Consider the following 25,008-nt stretch of genomic DNA (forward strand, 5'->3'; position numbering starts at 1 on the left):
TAAGATGGAAGCTTTGTTAGATGGATTCACCCGTGAGAAACAAGGAAACGGGCTTATCTGTCTACTTTACAAGGTTGGATTTAAAATATGTGACCTTCAGGCAGAGTTGTGAACAACTCAGCAGAACACATCACTCCTCTCATCAATTCGGATTTCACCCTGGCTGTGGGACAGTGGACCAACTCTTTACCCTTGCAGGGCTCCTTGAGGAGGCATGTGAGTTTGCTCATACAGTCTACATGTGTTTTGTGGATTAGGAGAAGGCTTACGACCATGTCACCTGGGGGAGGGTGAAGGAGTTCAAGTACCTAGGGGTCTTGTTCACGGGTGAGGGTAGAAGGGACTGTGAGATTGACAGGCGGATTGGTGCAGCATCTGCGGTATTGCAGATGTTGTACCGCACCGTTGTGGTGAAGAGGGAGCTGAGCCGGAAGGCAAAACTCTCAATTTACCAGTTGATCTTTGTCCCAACCCTTACCATCATGGTCATGAACTCTGGGTAATGACCGAAAGAACAAGGTCGCGGGTTTAAGTGATCAAAATGAGATTCCTCATGAGGGTGGCTGGGCTCAGCCTTAGAGATAGGGTAAGGAGCATGGACATCCGGAAGGATCTTGAAATAGAGCCACTGCTCCTTCACATCGAAAAGATCCTGTTGAGGTGGTTTAGGCATCTGATTAGGATGCCTCCTGGTCGCCTCCCTGAGGAGGTCTTCGGGGCATGTGCAACTGGAAGGAGACCTTGGGTAGACCCAGAACTCACTGGAGGGATTATATATCTCATCTGGCCTAGGAACGCCAGGAGAAGTCCCCCAAGAGGAGTTGGAAAATGTTGCTGGGGAGAGAGATGTCTGGGTTGACTTGCCTAGCCTGCTGCCTCCTTGACCTGAATCTGGATAAGTGGAAGAACATGGATGGATGGATGGATGGACATCACTTTTCTCAGAAACTTAAAGAACATATTTAAAAAAAAAAAAAAAAAACTTCAGAGGATATTGGTGAGTGAATAAGGCCCACTGACTGAAATCAATAAAATTTATTTTAACTGGCAGGCGAAGTAGTCATCCCTAAAATCTGGACGCTGCAGTTTCTTTTGAATCTTTGTAATCTCACTCTTCTCATGCTCTCACACCCTTCTGTCTCCTACTGGGTTCTCATTCTTTCATAACATCTCTCCCATAAAAGGCCTGTGGCGTCATCACCCCTCTCAAGTCTAGGGTGGAACTTAGTTTATTCTCTGTCTCTCAGGCCATGAAAACCTTCACAAATGGATGACTGACAGCTCCATTAGAGAGACAGCAGAGGAATAACAGTGTGACTATTCTCCAGGCTATATCTGCTGTTCTCCTTCAGATACACAGCTGCATAAAGGAATGAATCACTGTTCACATATCCCTCCACATATATTAATGTGTGTGGCCCTCTGAAGTTCAAGTGGAGACTTGGTAAATAATGTGTTAGACAACATGTTGAAAAAATAAACCGAACTACAGTAAATATGTTTTTTTCTGACTCAGTGTAGGTCTGGCTCCTTTTTAAAGATGTTTTTCTCCTCTCCAGTACAGGTTTAAAATCAAGGTTATCTCCTCCTATTCAACTTGTTTATTCAATAAAGATGTAAAGGAAATCAAAGATAAGAGGGCAACAGTGTGAGATAAAACTCCTGGTAGTTAAAGAGGAAATTTTATACAAGACTAATATTTCATCTGCACACATCCAACCCTCACCAAGAATGTTTTTAATGTTTTAAAGTGGAACAGCTGACTAATGATTATAGTGGTGCATTTTAGGCGTGTATATGAACAGAGTGAAAATAGCAAAGTGGCTATACAGTGCCTATAAAAGTATTCACCAAATCAGATGTTTCACTCTTTTATTAATTTTATATATCAATCATGGTCAATGTAAATTATTTGCCTCATTTAAGCCAGTATTTAGTAGATGCACCATTGGCTGCAATTACAGCATTGAGTCTAGGTAACAAGGAAAACTCATTCTTGTTCAATTGGCATTACTTTGTAGAAATCTGTTTTCACTTTGGCATTTTTTGGTAGTTTTTATTGGAAAAAAAAAAAAAAAAAAAAAAACACAAATTATGATGACCATGATTGACTTATAAAATCAACAAAGAGGTAAAGCATCCAAGAGTGTGAATACTTTTCACAGGCACTGTACCACACAAGTCAGGATTAGGATATAATGCCATATAGATAATTTTTCCCGCTCCTAGAACACCCAGTCCTTCATGTAAACCATACTAAATGGTTTTAAGCATACAGCTGAGCTTCCTCTTTTTACTTGTGTCATCTCTTATTCTGTCCCACCTATAGCCACCATACTCTTCCTGCTGCTAGCAAGCCAACCGTGAACATCCTGCTGGCCTGTCAGGGACAGAAACTGTCAAATCACCTTCGCAGTTGTCTTTCGCTCTGGGGGGAGCTCATGCATAGGGAGAACACTTTTTTGGTTGGGAATGAATGACATCCAAACGTACCACAGCTGCGGGTTCATGTGATATTGTTCAGCAGCGTACACAGGGCATGTGACAACCTGTGATATATATGCAGGACATCCATCTGAAGCCTTGCAGCGCATCACACCCAGTATCCATTTACCTTTCATTTGGATGTTGTGGATAAACAGCCTCTGGCACTCTTTTCCCATGCTCTCTGTTAGTCTAAAAAGAGGATTGCTTTGATTACCAAGGGGGATAATAAAACACTCATCAATAATGTAAAAATGCAGTTAATGACTTCCCTACTTGTGTCAGATCTCCCATCCCGAACCCCTGCCTGCACTGCTGCACCCTTCACCTCACCCTCCCACAAACATGCTACAACCTACAGGAATGGGACAAATATGGAAATGGGAAGTCATTACTAAATCATAGCAGTGTTAACCTTCTGTGAAGTTCTTGCCTGCTGCTTTGTTGTTGGTGCCATACCCTCCATTGGGCCTCGGTCTCCAGGGGCCACAGCCACTGATAGTCCTCTTTGCCTTTTGTCATAGCTATGATCTCAAACTTCACTTTGCTAAAATATTCATACCTTTTTGCATCCTGACTGCTTATGCAAACACCGACACTAGTCTAATAGCTCGTGTAATTGCAAGACTAATCATAGGTTTGTTATGAGTGCTTGATTTGATGGTTTTGATGATGAGGAGGAGAGACTGCTTTCATGAAATACTCATACATTTCAGGATTTCCATGAATGCTTAACTTTCTAGTTTGTAAGTATCTGATCTATCCGCTACTGCTTTATAGCAACTTGCACTGCGCTAAGATACAATAACAAGTAAATCACGGTGTGCTGTTGGTCGGAAATAGTTTTTTCAAAAGTGCCACACAGTGGGTGTTTTTTTTTTAGTTAGAAGATAGACATGCCATCTCACCATCTGTCAGAGCCGTTTAAGGGAGAGCCATAGAAAGTGTCTGAATGCATTCTTACTCATAGTGTCATTTCTGATATGAAAATGTGTCTGTCAAAACAATATGTCCGGATTTCAATCTGTCTCCCTCCTCAGTGGCTCATATTGATAATACTGAAGTCTTGATTTGTGCTAGAGAATATTGAAGCTTTATTTCTCCATATTGATCATATATTTAATTTGGTCAAGCATGGCGGAAAAAGAAGAATTAATCAACAGAACAATCAAAACCTGTCAAGATTAAGGTTAACTTATTGCTGTTTTCTTTGCACATTATCATTATGGGTGGGTTTATTAGGCGGTCAAACAAATGCACCACTGTGTGATCCATCAGTCTTCTACAGTGACGGGCAGAGGCAGCTGCTATCCATATAATTACTTCCTAAAAAGATTATTATGTTTACTGTCCAATGGTCAATGGAGCAGAAAGGCACCCAGAGGAGCCTGTGAGCATAGCAGCAAAACATTTGATCTATCAGGCTGGTATACTTCCAAACCTCAAGATCAGCTTCTAGTTTATCATCTTTGATCAGCTGAAGTTAAAAAGTTCTGCTTATTAACCCCTCTTTAAGCCAACTGAAGTTACTGCCTTAAAGGAAAATTCCCAAATATTCAGGGATGAATCTGTCAACTTGTGTCCTCGTGACGTTGCATCGCCTTTTTTTCCCTCTTGGATGATGAGTGTGCGGGCGTGTCTGACGGTGATGATGATGATGATGATGGGGTGGGGGTGCTCCCCGTAGCATCATGACCATCAATGAGTTGGCTACGTAGTCTTCATCACAACGTGATATAAGACCTGAGACCCCACCTACGCCTCAGTCGCTGATTGGCGTTACGCAGGTTTGCAGCTATTATTTATTACACCAAAGCTTGGACGTCTCATTTATTCCGAGCGGATCTCACTGCAGGATCTATCGTGCCATCTCTACTCGCCAAGGCGCACGGGGCTAATTCTTTCACCAAGTTATATCTGCTTGACAGCAAAGAGGTAAAGAGGATATTTTTGACGTCCTTTAAGTAAAAAATGTTAGTATATATCGACTCTATGTTCAACAGCCGTTTTTTTCTGTCGTGCCTAAAATTTTACCGTGACTTTTTACAGGGTAAAAACTGAGGAAATATATGGCATTTGTTTTCTTCTTTCACTTTTCAGTCCTTTAATTATTTTTGCTTTGTGAAACAAAATCAGTTGAACAGTTATTTTCACGCACTCTAGCTTTGACAGCCTCTCACTGCGCGCTTTTACGCACAAATTACGCAGCGGTTTTTGAGCAACAACAAGTTTCCATGTGTTACAAACTCGGTTATGTTTGTCTCTTTAAGGAAACTGTGTGATTAAACATGACTTTGTGTCTTCCTGAAAATATTTTAGACAAAATGAGGAGAGGTTTGCTGCTGGTGTCTCTGTTTCTCATCATGAAACTTCGATGCAGCCAGTCCAGATGCGAGGAGGAGTCTGGGATGCGCAGAGTAACTTCAGATGTAGGTGTCTTCACGCTTAACGAATTTAAAATTGTTTTTGTTTAGTTTTGTTTTGTTACAACTTGATTGCTTACATATCTTCCTTTATACTCTCATTACTGCAGCAGCCCTCAGGTGGGGATACTTTCAAGCGGAACATTCTGAAGAGATTTAGCGATTTTGATTACGACAGCTTTGTGGGTCTGATGGGAAGAAGAAATGCCGGTGAGTTTTACGACACTGCCTACTGCTTGCCTACGTTTATTTTATTTTTTTTTATAATAATAGCAATAATAATACCAGGAGTATAAAGGCATATGGACCTGAGAAAGCAAAACATACAAGTTGTTGATTCAGCTTCTATAAGATTGTCTATCTTTATTTACTTACACCTCCTGCAACTTAAATCTTTTTATCTTTCTAATTTTCAATTGCATGGCTCACAGATGACGACGCTGTACCACCACCACCACAAAAAAGTAAGACCCTGTTAATTAGCTTATTATAAGACAAGCTAGCTTGCTTAAATTCTTACTCCATTCTTAGTCAGCTGTTTCTGATTCTTTCTCTCAGGGGAAATGCACGACATTTTTGTTGGTCTAATGGGCAGGAGAAACTCAGAGCCTGGTGAGTGTCTATTTCCTTAGGATGAACTTATCTGCTATAGCCTTTTTTGTGGATGCCATTCATAAATCTAGCTCTAAATAAGTTGTAAAACTTCTCTGTGTCTTCTGTCACAGATAATAGCCCCTGGAGGAGAGAGTATCCAGAGAGGAGAGGCATCTTTCTCAACAAGTGCAGGCTGAGGTGAGTGCCTGCTTTTCACTCAGAAGGAAGAACAATCCGCCCCTGAAATACCCGGCTAAAATAAATAAAATGTATTTCCTTTGAAAAAAATTCTCTCTCTAGCTGGATTGAATGATGGATTTTTAATATTTAAAATGCATGAGCGCTGTAGTCATTCTTATATCTTTGCTTTTTGTGCTTTGTTGCAGGTTTCTTCAGGGGCTGTAGGCATTTACACAAGCAACCTTCTCATTTAACAACAAAGGCACAGGATCACAAAGAATACCCACAATATAGTAAATATCTCAAGATAACAACTTAAAGACATGTTTCACACTGTCAACCTGCCAGCTGGCTAATGAAAGCATTCATAATCCACACAGACTGTATTTGTTTTATCTAAAGACAAAAATGATGAGAAGTCACTGATGATTCATGCTTTTTCTTTACCATTGTATTCATTTTCTTCAAAATAAACATACTTTTATACATAATTTATTCATAAAAATGTCTGCATTTCCTGCAGCTGTTGATGTTTATTCCCCTTGGCTCCAGTGCAGACAGAGATGTTCAAGCACACCTGCTACAGCATTCACTGCTGGGATTTATAAAAACGGCTTTGACAGGAGGGATTGATCAGAGCTCTGTGTAACATTGTGATCATCAGAAGCCACAGCATTCTTTGACAGAGGCACAAGTGCTTTCAAATATGCTCTTATCAGAGCTTCGAACACCCTTAAAGTCAGAAGAAAGTACATTTGATACAGCCGCTTCTCTTAACTAAAACAAACATCACACCCCTGCCGACTGAGAATTTAGAATGAGTGCTGACTATTTAACGCTCCTGGGAGAAGTTTACACTGTTCTAAAACAAAGTTTAATTAATACTGAAGCATTTTTTGAGCTTCTAAGCAAAGCAGTGCCTCATGGGAGCTTTAAAAACACAGTAAATCATTAAGTCATTTTTAAAAAAGTAATTAAGAAAAGAAATACAACATTTGATCAAAAATCCTGTTATCATAGAGGCAAAAGAAAAGATTAAAGTCCCTGTAAAGTGAAACCCAAATTTTATGTTTTAGCAACCTAGATATGTTCAAACAAGACTGCTGTAAACATGTGAAAACACTGAGATCAATGCAGGACTGAATTTTTGATTTAGACTGTAAAAAAGTTGTTCATCCCTTTCCTGGCTTGGTTTTATTGGGGCAGGGTATAGTAGCTCACAACATCACAGGTCGCTATGGGGAATTATCCCACTCCCCTAATGCTACAACGATATAAAATCACAGAGCAGTCCATCTCAATAAAGTCTGTTAGTAGCTCAGTAGTTCCCAAAGTGGGCCATGGGCCCCCCAGGGAGGGCCCAAAGTCATGATAAGGGGGTGCAGCAAGTCAAGGCTAAGCAACACAAGCTGATGACTTCAGCACTGCAGAATAGGAGCAGTTCGTTGATATCACCTCAAATTCAACAGTGCCATAGAGAGCCTTGGCCACACTTTCCTTCTGCATAGTTTTTTTTCTGCTGTTGCTGCAATTAAGACAAAAAATAAATCAAAGCAGACCATAAATGGCCTAGTGGTTTAAGGCACACCCCTCGTACACGGTTGGACCAGGTTTGAATCTAGCCTGCGGTACTTTCCCACATCTCTCCCCAGCTCTCTCATCTCTGTTTCCGATTCTGTCCACTGTCCTCCTCTTTCAATAAAGACATAAAAAGTCCAATATAAATCTTAAAAAAACAACAAGCAAATCATACTCTGAAAAATATTTCCATCTGCCAATGGGGTGACTAAAAAAGTTTGGAAACCACTGCATTAGCTGATGTTACTGCCTTCGTTCAGCCATCTACATGCTGCATTTTTTTCATTGTGAGGTAAATTTCAGCCACGGTGGCCTATGGTAATTAAAAGCATCATAATTGAAAGATTTGTGCCAGAAAACAGTAAATCTAATCTCTAACTTTTGTCTCGCTGCCCCTGCACAGAGCCAGACAACCGCACTCTGGAAAGAGTTCAGCATAATGTCAGGGGGCAGGCCAATTGCAGGAGTGCTTGTCTATTTTCCACTTGGACCAGATGCAGTAGGAACAAACATCTTACTTGCTGAAGGTGTGTTTTAATCTATATTTCACTAGTCTTTAGTCCTGGATGATTAAAAGAAGCAGACTGTGGCTTTGTCTCTCTCTAAGCAGAAACAGTTTGATCCACCCTGTCTGTTAGCGTAGCATTACTGAAGCTTAGTAAAGCATTCAATGATAGACTTGTTCAATACCTGTCAAGTCTATCACAATAAAAGCTTTCAATGCTAATCATCATTGAAGACTTTTATTTTGAAGAGCAAAATCAGGAAATAGAGTGGTTTCAGCAGCAACTTAACAAAAGACATCTATAAAGGAAGAGAGACTTAACTTCACATGACTCAGAAAACGTATGTAGAGACATAAATGTAACTGTTTATCTGGTGGCTTTAAAAAGAGAGCTGTAACATAGCAGCTTAGGAGATTGGTGTTTCTTCCATTCAGATTGAAGCCTTTTTTAAAATCTGAGAGGATTTTATTTCGTGTGAGTGGGTGTGGCTTCAGCTCATTAATCTGCCACACCCATATCATCATAGAGCAGATTTTACTGCCTCATTTTTCATGGTTTGAAGCTTAATTTTTATAAACTTAAAGATGATTCCCATGACTAAAATTTGGCCTGGTGGTTCATAACATAGTGACCTATCATACAACAACACCTAAAACAAATGTTTTTTATCACTTTACAGGGACTTCAATTATTTAAATTTGAATGCAACAGTCGTCCATTTCCTTTCTTAGCCAGAGAACCTTAGCAGCACAGATATTCTATCTCAGTCTCTGTTTAAGGGGAACATGAACATGAACATAACGTATTTTGTACACACAACTTTGGGTATTCAAAGTGTCTACCAACCTTGAAAATGTGACACTAGCCAACCCAGTCCTTTGTTTATGGTTTGCCTATATTTGAAATAATGAAATCTGACTGACAGTTCAGAATCTGTGCTCAGTGTGACGCTATAAATAGTACCTGCATTCAGAGATCTTCACCCACAACTGTGCTCCTGTTGGCACACCCTCAGAGGAGAGGGGCAGGGTGGGAAAACCTCATTTGCATTTAAAGAAACACACAAGACTGTTTAAAAAAAAAAAAAAATAACGCTGTTTAGAGCTGGTTTATATAGAGGCTAAAACCTTCTCTGGTGCTTAATCTGTGTTCATTTTGATCAAAGCATTGCTCAACAGTTTAATTAGACACTGTTAAAAGGTGGAAAGGGGGTGTGCTGTGCACCCTTTGATAGAAAAAAAGATAGGTCAATCTGAAAATGCTCCCCATGTCAAGAAAACAAACATGAAAAATAATACATTTAAAAAAAATTCAACATCTGCTCTTGTATCATTGACTCAGATCAGGAATTTGCAAAAAATACTTAAAAATAATACTCTTGGTGCCTCTGCATCATTCCTGTTTCCAACACATGGAGTAACCATGTATAAACCTTAATGTTGTGTTAAATGAAACTGAAATCTAAACCTCTCACACTGTGAGCTCTTGTAGTCTCCCACTGGCTGGTATATGCTGTGATCAGTCAGCTCTGATAGCAAAAAACATCCCGCCAAGTGTAAAAATTACCTCTCAGGAACAATCATTCACATTCAGCTGCATATAAACGCACAATCATCCACGTGTGACTGCTGTTCTGTTCCCAGCAAGCAGCCCAGAGTTTGGACTTCCTCTCTCCTCCATCTCTGCTTTAGTCTGGTTTGCTCTGACGGAGACGGACAAAGTTGTGTGGTTCTTTCCATCAATCACCTCTTGAGCAGCTTTCATTTTCGCTTGTGTTGGCACAGCTGTCCGTGAGACTCCGTGCAGGTCCTTAAGGTGCGGCAAAGGTGGCTGGTAGCGTGGCCTGTAGCCGTATGCTCTAAGATGGTAGGTGTAGTACTCTAGCATGTACATCATATCTGCTTCTACATAGTGGAAAGATACTGCCAGGTCAGAGCAGCACTGTGGACCCTGAGGAAGAAAAACAAGGAGAACGTGTGGGAACACACATTAGCACATAGGATGGTACACACACAGGTACATGAAGGCAGAAAACACTATTAGGTTTAACATAAAAAAACACTGCATTTTTAATAAATCCCCTTCTTAAAAGTATAAGATGAGTAAAATACATTTAAAAATGGTAGTATCTGTTATCCACTAAGATGCAATCTTACTGATTTTGCAGCAGAAACAGAAAAATTGACAAACAATTGTAGTAGTCTTAAAAATAAGCAGCTTAAACTGTTAAAGGTCATAAGAATCTCATTCTACAAATTCCTCAATTTTTTTTAACACCAAACAAGCAATATAACACAGGAAATGAAATACAAAATTCTGATCACCCAAAAAAAAAGTTTTATTCGCCCAAAAAGAAATTCGGTAGAGAAAGCAAGGCATTACTTTGTATAACAAGGAAACCATGCAGCAAAATAAATTTAACAGTAAGAGCAAAGCTAAGCTTAAGATGCCTTTTTTCTCTTTTTCCAAGCGAGATGGAGAGATAGAACAGGACTAACGGACTTTCATATCATACAATATGCCTGGTATATATATGTATATATATATATATATATATATATATATATATATATATATATATATATATTCTTCCTTAGTGCAAAAAAAAAAATACAACTAGCTGTTGGTTGGACAAGAGACTTCCTACACTGTAAACAGCAACATCAATTTTACCAAGACACACTGAGTTGAAATAACTCTTCTTTTTTGTAGCCTGTTCTAAATACTTATTATAAACAAGTAACTTGTATTTCTTGGCCATAACAGCTAAAGCGCTCAATTTACTTTAGTTTACTTGGTTTAAAAAATCAAGTAAAAAGGCGGTTAAAATGGAGTTGTGTTTACTTAAAAAAACCAAAACAGCGATTTCAACTCTATTTTTATGAGAAACCCTATGGATTAAGAATGGGATATCACTTAAGTTCTGATTAAACTTCTGTTTAGGGTTAGGACACTTTAAAGTAAAACCTGACCTGTAAAACCTAATTTCAAAATGCTTAATAAAGCTGAGTAAACAGTATGCTTACAGCAAAACAACTCATCCACTATGAAAACATTCTATTGCAGCAAGCATAGCCTACATAGCTCTGATAACTGAGTAAGCTACGTAGCTATGTAGCTAAAACCGCTTACATAGCTAATGCTAAGCTCACAAAGAATCAGCTAACTTTAGCTTTGTTTGCTAAAGCTCACACTGCTAAAGCTAGCTTAGCCATAAATAACAGAGCTGGCTGTCAAAGATGTACGGTCTGCAGCCAGAACCCTTTCCTATCAGTTAGCAGTTGTTTACATTGAATTAAGGATTACTGTGGCAGCATGGCAGTAGCCATTAAGAACAACTGCAGGGGCTACTTTTCTTTATCTCCCAACCTGTGGACTTAATTTCAGTTCACTTTTGGTAAATCTACACTGCATAATGTCCAGGCAGTATTTGTGAAATTACACTGCATGGATGTGTCCCATAAATTTCACCATCATAAAATAGGACAAAACCAATCTGTATTTATGATGTGGTTGAAAATGATAAAGCAGCAAAAAGCTTTTCATGTTTATTTCTACATTCACCTAGATTAGTTGTTCTCAACTGGTGGGTTGGGACCCAAAACTGGGTTGGGCGCTGATTTTAGTGGGCTGGAAAATAAAGTAAATTTCAGCACAAAGTCTATGTGGATGCAAGAAGTAAGTGGATACACATCTATACATTAATCCTACTGCACTGTCCAATGACAAGGAGTAAATTTAGCTTGTTTTTCCCAAAATTCCAACATATTTAAATCCTTTTCTTGGTGGAAAAAAACGGTTTTCCCCAAATAATTAGGATATTCCTCAAAAAAGCATCAAAATCTTCCCCTTTCATGGGAAAAATGGAGTAAAATCCCGTGTATGCATGCCTGTCCTCCCAAGGCTCAAAACAATGTTTTTTAAACATGCTTACTTTGCCCCATACATAAAAGGAAGTGGTTGAGAATTTTTCAAAAATGTGTGTCTCTATTCTCATTAAGTTGAGGTTCCTGAAGCTCGAGCAGCTGAGAGCCACTGATCTAGACTGTCAGGGCGGTGCAGTGAGGAAACTGTCCCTGTTTAACTTGATCAAAAGATAACAACCATAATCATTTGATCAAGTTTTAGTCAAAAATGAGTGGATTTAGAGCTAGCTGGGGACTATTTTTCAGCTTCAGATTAATGGAGGGGTTGTGCAAAAGCTTTGACAGCTAAACTATTTTTAAATTAATCTCACATTAAAATGTCTTATCTTGACAAAGCAGCAGTGAGGCTCTTATATTGATTCTTATCTGTTCTTGTTTGACTAAAGTTTATAGCACAGTGCTTTAGCCTTTCAAAATTGTTGACACAGAAAAAAGTTTGTAAGTAATCCTTTAGATATAAGTCAATTTAGTCATTTTGTTTTTGATCACAAGATGAACAGAGAATATTCCCTTTCCATCTTTTAAGCATTATCATTAGTTAATAGTTCAAATTCCCATTATTAGTCTGTTAAAAAACAAATGACTTACACATAAATAGTAAATTTGCTTTGACGCTTCCTTTCAAATTGCAGAGAACAAAGCAGCTCAGCACGCCAGCAGTCAGGGTGTGACAGGATCAGTAATAGACCTGTCTCATTTTAATTGCAGATTGCAATAAATTAGTTGCATCATCATCGGAGACAAAATGACCAATTTTCTCTTTGTTGACAGGATACTGTCCCTGCTGCAATCATGTCCTTTAAAATGAACCCATTTCTTTTTTTTAAGTCACTCATTTTATGCAGGGGTCACATACGCAATGTAAAAGTGCCCGATAATCACATTTCATTTCTTTGGTAATTATCTCTGTGATGAGCTTGTATAGCAGCATCTACATGTTGTATCATTCAGCAAAAGCAAAATAATGTTTGTCACAAACTACTCTGTATCAGAAAACAAGCTTCTTCAGTACATTTTGAAATAAAAAGAATAATTCTATCAGCTGAAGAGCAGATGTACCCTGGTGATATTAGAAGGATTCAACTAATAGATTTACCACCTGAATAGCAGATCTTCACTGCTGATTTGCCCTTTTCTATTTAGATGTCTGGTTTTTTATATGAGAGCTGTCTATAAACCATCCAGTACTTTAAGAATTGTACCTTTGCAGGTGTTTTATTAGACAAGAAATAAGGAGGGAGGAAGCCAAGGTCTCCTGTAAGAATCAAGGCAGAAATGTTGAAATGTTGTAGGAATCTTAAGCATTGATCCATTGAATGCACCATTCAAGGTATTTTAAATGATGATAAATTCCTCAAGGATTTTGAAGCCTTTAATAAGACTGTTGTGACTTAAAACATCTGATTTTTTTCAAGTTGCAATGCAAGTTTCAGTGTTTTGAGGCTTATCTTCCTAAAAAAACATCACATTTGCTGTAAATAACTGGGACATCGAAGAAAATGTGTAAAAATGTAACAGGCCTAGAGATTTCTAATGGAATTTTAAATATTCACTGTGTGTGCACATTTGAATGCTCTCTGTATGCTGAATGCACGAGTGTTTTGTTGTAGTTATGCAGTCAGATGCATTCAGATGCAGATGAAGCCTTCTGCCATACTCTGTGTTCATCTTATCACCATTTCTATAGGTTTTCAGGAAGCTTAAGGAAAAGGCCCAAACATTGCAACACCACTTGAAATAATGAGCGCAGCGTTGAGCAATCTGATCAACAGCAGAAGCCAGGCCAGCAAAACACAGGTGAAAACCTTAAGAGATGATAGAACTTTTTAAGGAGATGTTGCTGTATTTGTTTTGGATATTTTCATTAATGCAAGTGCATCTAAAAAATAGAATATCATGTAAAAGTTCATTTTCCCTGTGTTTTTCTTCAGAAAGTTATATTTCTTTATATTCTAGATTCATCTCATATAAAGTGAAACATTTTTAAGACTTTTTTTTGTTTTAATTAAACAAAAATTAACAAAAATTTAAAAATCCCCTGACTCAAAATCTAAAAATCTTGTGAAAAGTCACATTTACAAAGATTTCCAAGGCCTTCATTCTCGCACTGGTTCAGTACACACAACCACAATTAGCCACAGAATGTCATTGCTAAAAGGGCAGTGATGAGCTCAGCCTTCAGAGGTTTCTCAAACAAAGCAGATTCAAGAACTTAGGGGAGTTTCACAAGAAGTGGCTTGAGGCAGGAGTCAGTGTATCAAGAGCCACTACAGACGTGTCCAGGAAATGGACTACAAGTGTTGTGTTCCTAGCGAAAAACCATTCCTGAACCACAGACACAGAGACAGAAACAGAACTGTACTGCTGCTCAGTGGTCCAAAATCCTGTTTTCAGATGAAAGTAAATTTTACATTTCATTTAGAAATCAAGGTTCCAGACTCTGGAGAAAGACCGGAGAGGCACAGAATCCAAGGCGCTTGAAGTTCTGTGTTTTTTAGTTCCCACAGGCAATGATGGTTTGAGCTGCCACGTCATCTGCTGCTGTTGGTCCACTATGCTTTGTCAAGTCAAGAGCCGACGCTGTCAACTGTTTACCAGGAGATTTTAGAGCACTTCATGCTTCCATCTGCTGAGAAGCTTTATGGAGGTACTGATTTCCTTTTCCAGCAGGACTTGGCACCCACCCACAGTGAAGCCAAAACTACCAGAAACTGGTTTGCTGACCATGGCCAACCGGCCTGGCTCCTAACCCCATGAAGAATCTCTAAGGAAATGCCATGAGGAAGATGAAAGACACCACACTCAACAATACAGATGCGCTGAAAGCTGCTGTCAGAGCAACCTGGGCTTCATAACACCTCAGCAGCGCAACGGACTGATTACCTCCATGCTACATCGCATAGATGCAGCATTTTGAGTAAAAGGAGCTTCAACCAATTATAGAGAGCATAAGTGAGCACAATTTTCCAGAAGGTCAACTTTCTGTATTATGTATAGTTTTTGGACTGATGTTGTGTGATATTCCAAAATTTGGAGGTAGATTTTTTCATTTATTTGAGCTGCAAGCCGCAATCATCAATATTAAACCAAAATAAATCTTGAAATGTTTCACTTTGTGTAAGATGAATCTGGAAAATATGGAAGTTTCATTTCTTGATTTAAATAACAGAAAAACACGAACTTTTTTCAGGGTATTCCAATCTTTTTTAAGATCGACCCGTAGTTCAGACCAGAAATACCACAAAGAGGACGAGTGTTACTAAGGTGCAAATTGTACTGAAAGTCCAGTTAGTAATTATTTCCGTTATTTCTTTGAAGCATCCCCTACTCCTATCTAAGATTAAAAGGTATACATGACTGTCAAAATCAACATCAATTTTAATTGATAAAATCTCGACAACAAGGCCTTAAACACATTTTTACCAAAAGGTCAAAATCCACTTTAAGTGAATCATAATAATTTACAGAGTCTTGTGCTCCCTTAAGATCTTTGGATTTAGCCATGGCCCATTTAAAAAAATTTCCTAATTTTTAGAGATGCACAATATTCTTGCCATAATATCGATGTTTGTTGATAAAAGCTCCTAAAGTTCATTATAAGTATCAGAATATGTGAAAAAAATGTTGCCCATATTTACTGTCAATACATCTGCCATAAATACCTGCAGAATATAAAAATAAGATTTCTGGTTTAAAGCAGAATCAATAGACTCATTTTTTCTTCTCCTATTCTTAGAAATAGTGGGAAAACTGCTCATTTTTTATGTTCTTTTTCATTTAAAAAAGAAACACTAGCAACCAGACGATGGACCAGTATGAATTTGGTTGTTTTTTCTTTTTCTGTTCACCAGTGTCTGCCTCTCTGTCATTATCTTTAACTCTCTCTCCCTCTGCTCTTCACTTAAATTAAAATTTGGTAGGAGGGAAAGTTTTGGGGGAAGGGAAGGTGTGCTCCAGTTACCACACATGATAAAGACCATGGGCAAAACAAACGAACCCTGCATGCAGCACAGTAATGGTCTAATCTTGATCATGGAAAGCTAAAATCAAAACTGAAACTGAAGCTCAATTACTCACCCAGCATGAACTCACTAGTAAAACAGAAAGACTGGGACTTGCCTCAACAATTGGGTAGTAACAATAGCTCCAGTACCAGAAGGTCTTAGAGAACTTTCCCGTTAGGTGGTGTTCTGGCACAAATGGGTGAAAAGTTTCTCGGTGCAAAGTGTCTCTGGAGTCTCCTGCCAGAACATTCATCTTCTCTAAGCACTGTCCCAGAGCCAGGTCCTCTACTGGGGTGGTATGTGTGCAAACTTTGGTTCTGAAACCCTCCACGAATCTCCTGAGCGCCTCTTTGCTCAGCACATAGCCAGCGCCCCCGCTCATGTAGCCCTGCTTGGTGTAAGGCTTAAAGCGCTTGCCAAAATAGATGGGCTCCTCTGGGGTGTGATTGGACAGAATCCAACGCAGGTTGTCCACCACAATGAAGGTGTCATCATCTGCTTTTAAGAACCAATCAGCTTCGTCCGCATGGTGTTCATATACATAATGAAAGGCTCTAATGGTCTTCCAGTAGAGCTGGTCCCGGCCCTCCTTGGTGCCCAGGCCCACTGTGGGGAAATCAAGGTCCTCCACCGAGCTCATGAACACCACCACATTACAGTGGCGACTCCATGTGGCCTTGACATGGCGAGCCCTGCTCTCAAGGTTATACGGCCCCGTCATCACCCAACAGAGAACACGCACCTTCTGGTACAGCAGATCTGCTACTCGGCTGTCTTCACCTGGAGGGGCAAAACAAACAACACATAATTAACTTCACATTCTGAGTTTCTTATTTAAAAGATTTAAGCCTTTTTTTGCCTTTATTTAAATAGGACATCTGAGGAGAGACAACAAGTATGGGAAGAGACAACCCTACTGAAAATAAATGTAAACTTTTCAAAATATTCAGACAAAAACATTCGCACACCCAAACAGGTGCATTAGAGAAAGTCAAGAAAATACAAGACTCCCACACTGACATCTTCACTCACAATTCCAACATTTACTGGTATTCCTTCCTAATGTTTCATTAAGGCCCATGTATGCTCCCTTGATGGGAGCTACGGAAACAGATCCATGTATTTTAAACGCTATAGCCATCATTGCTCACATAGTCACACCATCTGTTACGTTTGAATTGAAGTTGAAAAATTAATCCACTAGATGTCACTGTCTCACATGAACTTCCATGACTCCCTAGTTACTGCTTTGTCCGTCCTCCACCCAGCTCTTCTGTTGAAGTTATCGACCTCTGTGCCAAGGTGAGCTAATGTCATTTACAGTGCCTATAAAACATATCCCACCCCTTGATGTTTTACCCTTTTGTTGATTTTATAAATCAATCATGGTCAATATAATTCTACATTTTTGTCCAAAAAAAAAAAAAGTACACAAAACCTCTTCAATCTCAAAAAGAAAACAGATTTCTACATGGGAATGTCAATAAAATAAAAAATATGCAAGGTAAAGTAAGTGACTGCAACGTTAAAAATATTCACCTCCTTCAAGTCAGTATTAAGTAGATGCACCTTTGGCTGCAATCACAGCACTGAGTCTGTGGAAAGGTCTCAATCAGGCTTTCACATCTGGAAAGAAACATTTTATTCCATTCTTTTTTTTTTTGCAAAACTACTCAAGCTCTGTTGGGTTTTATGGGGATCAGGCATGAATAGCCCTTTTCAAGTCCAGCCACAAACTCTCTACTGGCTTGAGGTCTGGGCTTTGACTCAGTAACTCCAGAACATTCAGCTTGTTGTTTTTAAACCATTTCTGTGTAGCTTTTGCTGTATGCTTCAGGTCAGTGTCTTACTGGAGCACAAATCTTCTCCCAGGCTTCTTTTGCTCTTGTAGACTAAATAAAACTGTCCTTAAGGATTTTCTATATTTGGCTACATTCATTTTACCCTCTACCTTTACAAGCTTTTTAGGGCTGCTGCTTAGAAGCATCCCCACAGCAGGATACTGCCACTACCAAGCTTCACAGTGGAGATCGCAGTGTTTAGTGTCTGCCCAACAGAGTGTCTTGTCTGATGGCAAAAGCACCATATTGGTCTCATCAGACCAAAGAACTTCCTTCCACTTGACCATGGAGTCTCCTACACACCTTTTGGCAAACTCTATTCATTTAATACAAGTTTTCTTAAACAACCTCTCTCACTAATCTCCTTCTTGCATGGTCATTCAGTTATGACAGATTTACACATGTGCCATATTCCCTCCATTTCTTGATGGTGCAATTAGCTGAACTCTAGGGGATGTTCAATGCCTTTATTTTTTTTTGTATCCACCCCCTGACTTATAATTCTTAATAACATTTTTTTCTGAGTTGCTTGGAGTGTTCTTTTGTCTTTGTGGTGTAATGGTAGCCAGGAATACCAATTAACCACTGGACCTTCCAGACACAGGTGTCTTTATATCACACTTGAGACACATTCACTGCACTCAGGTTCTCTAATTGTGAGACTACAAGTACTGATTGCCTGGACCTCTGCTAAATTAGGCCAGTAACTTTAAAGGGGGTGAATATTTAAGCAAGCACTTATTTGACCTTATATATTTTTGTTTTATTGACATTTCTTTGTAGAAATCTGTTTTCAATTTGACATTAAATTTGTTTTTCGTTGGTTCTTTGGTTTTAGTTCTGCTATTCTTCAAATGATTCCTCTAACTGTTGGCCACATTATTGCAATGCTGGGTCTGTGTCCGTAAGCTTTGAGAGAATGTGCATAAAATCCAACAAAGAGAACAGTAAGGACAAAAAGCTTTGTCCATTTCCGTATGCGTTTCAAACATAGGAGCATAAATGAGCCTTTATTCAGACCTTCATTGAGTTGAGTTATCAGAATCAACGTGTCAGCAAAGGTCTGAGTGCTGAAATTGGAATTTCAAGTGCAGACAAAAGCCTGTGGGCCTTTTTGTTTGTTTCCCATAAGAGAGAAATATTAAGAACTCAGGCACAGCTCACATAATGTGTAGTTGTGATTTTTTCTCTAACACTTCCCTCACCATCATTTCATGAACAATAATTTCATCTACCAGACATTCAAACTTTATCTAAAATTTCTTCTTTAGTCTTCACCATCCTTATTCTCATCCTCTTCATCGTAGCCTGTCACCTCACATCTTCATCTCTGAGTTTTAGACTGTCTCCATTCATCTTACTTTCATTATACATTCCCAATGAACAGGCTCAAATTGGCTTTATCCCATCATTAGCAATAAGTGTTTTCATTTCTGATTCTTGTGTGAATGGTGACGCACTGTGCTGTAATTTTAACTTCTACCATCTATGCCTCACAGTGGAAAATGTGTTTTCAAGAGTGAGACCGTGTTTATAGTTTTGCAACAAAAAAAGAGCAAGTGAGACCTACACATTGTGCCTAAATGGGTACATTTTTAAAAATGTTTTTGCTTAATTCATTTAAAGGAATAGGCCACAGATCATCTGATTCAGAGAATGGGATTTGCTCTTTTATGAAACACTTTGATATAACTGATAAGAAATATGTGATGGGAATTGTATCATTTTAAAACTAATAAGTAATAAGTTAAAAGGGACACAGCTTATCATGATCAGATAACAAACTAACAATTTTAAACAATTTAACTGTGATATTCAAAGGCTTTTTAAAAGCTTAATGTAGATAAAGATTTAAAATAGTGTGTTTCACGGCATGTGGTTAGGTTGACTGTGCAAATACAATTATGAAAATGCAAGTAAGACAGAGCTACGGATCCGTTAGTCCCTTCTTATTCCTCTCTTTTTATCAAAGTGTGTTTTTTCTAGTTCACGTCCTTGTTTTCAAAACGTTTCTTTTTCTTTCAGAATAGTACAACTTAATGCTTTCATCATATGCATACAAAAAAAACTGTAACTGTATGAAGCACAGCTGACATGACACTTCTTACACTATGCTATGCAAGCTTGCATGATGCTAAATGCTGCTGGATGGTTGAGGATTGTCAAAAGCATACTGAATATGCAGACTGATTCAAACATATGCACAATATGCAAAAAAATGCTTTGTGTAGCAAGAATATAAAGTGCTACAAATAAACAAATGTTAAAGACTGCATTTTAGTTATAATTTAGCTTCACGCATCCCTGCAGCTCTTTACTTCAAGTGCTGCTGCCTGTTTGCAACCTGCCCTCTAAAATCCAGGGAGAAAAGTTGTACATTTCACCTAAAAATTGGCCCAGATTCATCTGAGGGTAGCTGATGACTGGCTAGAGCTTCATCTGACTGCATCAAAATGATGTAAAAATAATCAGTTAGGTGAAATCATTACATGTTTAAAAAGATTTATTTTAATCATCATCTGTTGTGATGAATTCACTGTTTCATAATGTGTTTATTGCAAATTCCAATACTGCTGCAACTATAAAGTTGAAAACTAGACTCTGCTTGTATACTTAACAGAACAGATGTACTGGTGTTTGAAGGCAGCAACAACCTAAGGAAGACTAATCATAATGCAGACTCCCTGCAGTTTGTCTCCCCACACATCCTTATTGTCTCAGGAGAATACTGCTTTCAAAGTATTTAAACCACCTGCATGGTGAGGGTGGAGCAGGTTGATGAGAGCACCTCCTTCCTTCCTCCAGCTGCTCGGTGTCGTGCTGGCTTTTTCCTGAGCCCCTGACAGCACTGGGTAGCTCCTCTCAAAACGCACCTGGCGCAGGAAGAAGAAGACGCTGCAGGCTCCCACCAGGAAGCCCAGAGTGAAGGCCCACCTGGAGCCGAAGCTCTTCATGGTGACACCGTCTCCAGCTCTGTTACGTCTCAGTTACAGCATGTCTACATGGGAACATGAGAGAAAGTGTTTTTAAGGACCATTAAGGACTAACAGATCTGAAATATGTGTAGGATATTCACAAGTTTGTGTGGACTGTATTATTCTCTATTTTTTTCTGAAAAAGAGGTTGTAAATTAGTGCTGTGGAAACTTGGTGTTGCTTCAGTATCATCTTTTAAATCAAAGTAGCACAGAAGGTGACGTGTTATGTGGTAACTGCAAGACACAACATGCTTTTGATGTGTGCAAATATCAGAAATAATTGCAACTGAGTGCAGTGTTTGATTTAATCATAGCTGATGTACTCTTCCTATTCAGACTGCAACACAAGTAAGCATTGTCCCTTGCAACCTTGCCTTCACTTAATAAAGCTCTAAATCCAGTCATTACTTTAATTCTTTTGATACCATGTATTTTATAATGTTATATTTTTTTTTATCCTGAGGATCCATACTATCAAAAAAGCACCAAAGCTTTCAAAAACACTTCTATTTTATAAGACAGGAGCTGAAGAGAGAAAACAATCTGATGGAAATTCACAAACACTATTCAAACATTACAGGGCTGTGTGTTTTAGACAGCTTGGCTGCTATTTTTGATCACTGAAAACAAGAAAGTGCCCAATATTGGGTGCCTGGCACTACTGCTAAGGTGATTAAAGGACGTCATGGCTAACCGTGGTTTAAAGCCTCACAATTAATTAGTCCTTAAGGCTTTGCAAGACGTGTGCGTTCCTGTTCTCATTTGCAAATTAGCACTATTTTTGGTGCAACCTGCACAGAGTAAAAACAATGTAACACCACACTCTGGGGCTTTTGCATTGCTTTATGCTTTGTAACATTAGCTTTAGTACAGCAGAGGGTGATGGCAGTGAAACTTTACATCCATCAAAAGGTTAAGTGAGCTCCGTGGTGTGGGTAAGGGTACAGTAATAGTAGAAATAGAGGTATTGTCTGCAAAGCTGACAGAAAAAGTTGCAGCTAAATCTCAAACACTGCTGTGCATCATCTATCTTGTTTGTATTAATAGTAATTGGAGTTAACTCTGAAAGCATCCTTGTGTATTTGTTTCTGCTTATGGTCGGTGAAGGTAAAAATCTGATTTTCTTTGATTATGACTCTAATTCCCTGAAGAAGCAGAAGTTTAATGACAATTGGAAAATACTAACACCCCATTTTTAGGTGATCTACAATGTAAGTTGGTCTCCAGTGCCTTTGTTTACAATACAAGGAAGTTGTCCTCTGCTAGGTGAGACACTAAAAAACATGGTAGAAAAATTCAGAGTATTCCCACTTCTGCAGGTACAATTACACCACTGTCTACAGGTACTTTTCTGGATGACAGGTTTGTGTCTTTTAAAATCAGTCCTTCAATAAATTTGACAGGAAATGCATGTCAGTTCTAAATATTAATTATTTGTCTCATTAACTACTAACAGTCTGTATACTTCCTGAAGAACCATTATGTGACTCAAGTATTTACTTTCTTACTGTTACTCCTACTGTTTCTATTTCCCAAACGGAGTTTTTAAACTTTAACGCTTGACTTTCAGAGACTTAAAAAGTGTTTGCCGAGTCACAGCAAAATGTAAGCGACTGCCGTTGTTTTGTTTATGATTAGGCACCTGCACAGGCACTAAAAGTCACTGCAATGTAAAATCTAAACTTTGTCTCAACACACAAGTTTTGTTGGAATAAAGTTTCTATAAACATGCGAACACTGAGATCTATGTGATACTGATCACATAGATACTGACTTTTTTTATTTAGACTGTGAGAAAGTTGTTCCCCTCTTTCCACCCCCCTAGCACTGCAATGCTATAAAATCACTGAGCAGTTCATCACAGTGCAATCTTTTTTTAGCTGATGTCACTGCCTTCATTGAAAGCTAACAGCCAGCTACACACTGTGTTTTTGTTCATTTTTAAGTTAATTTCCCAAATCTATCAGCCACGGTGGCTTATGGGTCATTAAAAGTATCATAAAGTAGAGGGTTGTACCAGAAAACAGTAAACGTGTCTCTGCTCTGGCACAGAGCAAGGCGGCTGTGCTCTGGTGAGAAAACCAGAGTGGGCGTGGCTTCAGCTCATTCAACTGACACGCCCACACCACCATAGAGCAGATTTTACTGTCTGATATGTCATCATTTTGAAGGTTAATTTTATAAACTTAGAGATGTTTCTCATTGACTGGTGACCAGTCCAGGGTGTACCCCACCTCTCGCCCATTGACAGCTGGGATAGGCTCCAGCCCCCTCGCGACCCGGAATGGGATAAACGGTGACTTGACTTAAATTGCCCCTGTGGTTCATGACACAGTGGCCTGCTATACAACAAACCTAACATAAAGAATTTTTTTATCATATTACAGGGACTTTAATGATAATTTAAAACATGTTTGACAGGATTATTTTTTTTCATATAACTTCTATTGCTTTTAGTTTTTGTAGATAACCTCCCTTGGCCCACCTGGAGTACCTCTTATGGCCCACACTTTGGGGAGCACCAATTTAAGGGACCATTTTGCTGAAAAATAAACTTTAAACTGTGTTTTTACAGTTCATTTGGGCAGGAATAAATCAAAACAAAGGCAGCTGTCTCACTTAGATGGAAATAAGAAAAATCGAGTTGGATATGTATCTTGAATGCTAAACTTCAACTAATTAGAAAGTGGGCTCCAGTAAAATGGTGCTACCTCTGAGTCCTGCTCCCTCTAATCACCATCTGTGGAGAAGTGCCAGGTGATGACATCATCACGCATACTTTCTTTGGTTGAGCTTTAAGAGGGATGATGTAAAAACATACATAAGCTTTAGGCTAACGTTATTTTGCTGAATGGTGTCTTTAGAGAGCCCCATAGTGGACTTAGACATCACCCTGGACACAGTTTGTCAGCGTGTCTCTGCCAGAAATGTTGTCATGTGAGTGTGCACCCTCGTGGATGAGGTTAAAGACCCACAATCTGGCACAGATGTTAAAGATTAACACGGGGACACGTCTTTGTCTTGTACCCCTTGTTTACCGTTTTTTCTCCGTATTCCCGGCGATACATAAAATGACACTATAACCCAGATGCGTAAATCGAGGCGTAAAATATGTAAATGGCAGAAACACTTGACAAGGGTTGCTGTGGAGGCGAAACAAGGCCATGTGGAGTCCAGATAAACGTGCTGATAATTTACTATCTCACATTTCCATAGCAGCGAAACTATTCCGGTTTAAATAAATAAATTCACACTTTCATTTGTGAGTGCGTGTCCGTGTGTTATTTACCTTTGTTTTGTGGTCTGTCATTTATAGACACGACATGCTTGCAACTCCTTGAGCAGCGACATATCCCGACTCAATAACACGAACGAGCCTGCTGTACCTATCTGTCACATCGTCACGTGCTGGTCACATTAATCCGTCGTATTGTTTTTCTTTGTCGTCGCCACCATTTTGAGCCGCACAATTAGGTGATTTGAAAGAGGAAAGCTACTGTACAAGATTTACATTCTTCAGCATGACGGGCTGAGCTGTGAAAATGCTGCACTTCATTGGCTGGCTCCTGGTGACGTGTTGAGGAAGTTCTCTCTCACATCCTCTGACAGAAATTCAAATTTAACCTTTTTTAATTTGGTATTATTTGTTTTCGACAGTTTCCATTTTTACTTCTTCTTTGTTCAAACACAATTTTTTTCATATTTTCTTCAAATGTATTGTTTGGAGCTCCCAGCAGAGAAAGCAAAAAAAGATGACTCAAGAGATTACTTTACCTATGTTATCCACTAGATGTCAGCCTAACAAAGGCTATGAATTTCATATCTGCATGTCCTTACAGATAGAAGAGTCATACAGGCTTATTGTTATGCATAAACCCATCATTTGCATTTTGCAGTGATTTTGATATTAATTCTTATTTTTTGGTTACTTTATTGTTTGCTTTGAACTTACAGTGCTTACACAATGCGGGCAAATGTATTCTGCCACATGTGTTAATTACTGAATTCAGGTGGAACAATCAGTCCTGTTGCCACAGGTGTATAAAATCAAGCACCTAGCCATACTGTCTCAATCTGCTAACATTTGTGATATAAAATGGGTTACTCTGAAGAGCTCAGTGACTTCAAGTGTGGTACTGTGATGGATGCCATCTTTGCAATATGACAGTGTAATTTAGTCCTTGCTAGATATTCCATCATCAACTGTAAGTGATATTAGAAAGTGGAAGCTTTTAGGAACAACAGTAACCCGGCCACAAGGCAGAAGACCACTTAAAATCACAAAGCAGGGTCAATGACTGCTATGGTGCTTTATGGTTAGGCTGATGCCTGGAGAGCATCTCCAGCATGACTGCATTGTGCAAACTGTGAAGTTTGATGGAGGAAGGATAATGATATGGGGCTGTTTTCCGGTTTTAGGGCTAGGCCCCTTGGGCAATGCTATGCTTCCAACTTTGTGGCAACAGTTTAGTGAAGGCTCTTTTCTATTCCAGCA

At 39.0% G+C, this 25,008-nt stretch overlaps 2 protein-coding genes across 3 annotated transcripts; one reads left to right on the top strand and one right to left on the bottom strand.

Moving 5' to 3' along the window:
* Nucleotides 1–4,253: 4,253 nt before the first annotated feature.
* On the top strand, nucleotides 4,254–6,022 carry tac3a (tachykinin precursor 3a). Its single transcript, XM_041800474.1, has 7 exons — nucleotides 4,254–4,419; nucleotides 4,804–4,913; nucleotides 5,018–5,117; nucleotides 5,339–5,371; nucleotides 5,466–5,519; nucleotides 5,633–5,699; nucleotides 5,888–6,022. Exons 2-7 carry the CDS (start codon nucleotides 4,809–4,811, stop codon nucleotides 5,904–5,906), a joined length of 378 nt encoding a protein of 125 aa, XP_041656408.1. The 5' UTR covers nucleotides 4,254–4,419; nucleotides 4,804–4,808; the 3' UTR covers nucleotides 5,907–6,022.
* Nucleotides 5,850–24,037, bottom strand: c1galt1a (core 1 synthase, glycoprotein-N-acetylgalactosamine 3-beta-galactosyltransferase, 1a). Of its 2 annotated transcripts, XM_041800472.1 has the most exons (4): nucleotides 23,803–24,037; nucleotides 20,289–20,534; nucleotides 15,811–16,475; nucleotides 5,850–9,715 (listed from the first exon to the last, which is right to left on the bottom strand). In XM_041800472.1, the coding sequence occupies exons 2-4, from the start codon at nucleotides 20,488–20,490 to the stop codon at nucleotides 9,377–9,379; spliced, it is 1,206 nt and encodes a 401-aa protein (XP_041656406.1). In that variant the 5' UTR covers nucleotides 20,491–20,534; nucleotides 23,803–24,037; the 3' UTR covers nucleotides 5,850–9,376. The 2 variants fall into 2 exon arrangements, with proteins under 2 accessions (XP_041656406.1, XP_041656407.1); XM_041800473.1 differs by lacking the exon at nucleotides 23,803–24,037 and having other exon boundaries at nucleotides 20,410–20,504.
* Nucleotides 24,038–25,008: the final 971 nt, after the last annotated feature.

Source organism: Cheilinus undulatus, linkage group 11, assembly GCF_018320785.1.
Source record: "Cheilinus undulatus linkage group 11, ASM1832078v1, whole genome shotgun sequence".
Lineage (NCBI taxonomy): Eukaryota > Metazoa > Chordata > Actinopteri > Labriformes > Labridae > Cheilinus > Cheilinus undulatus.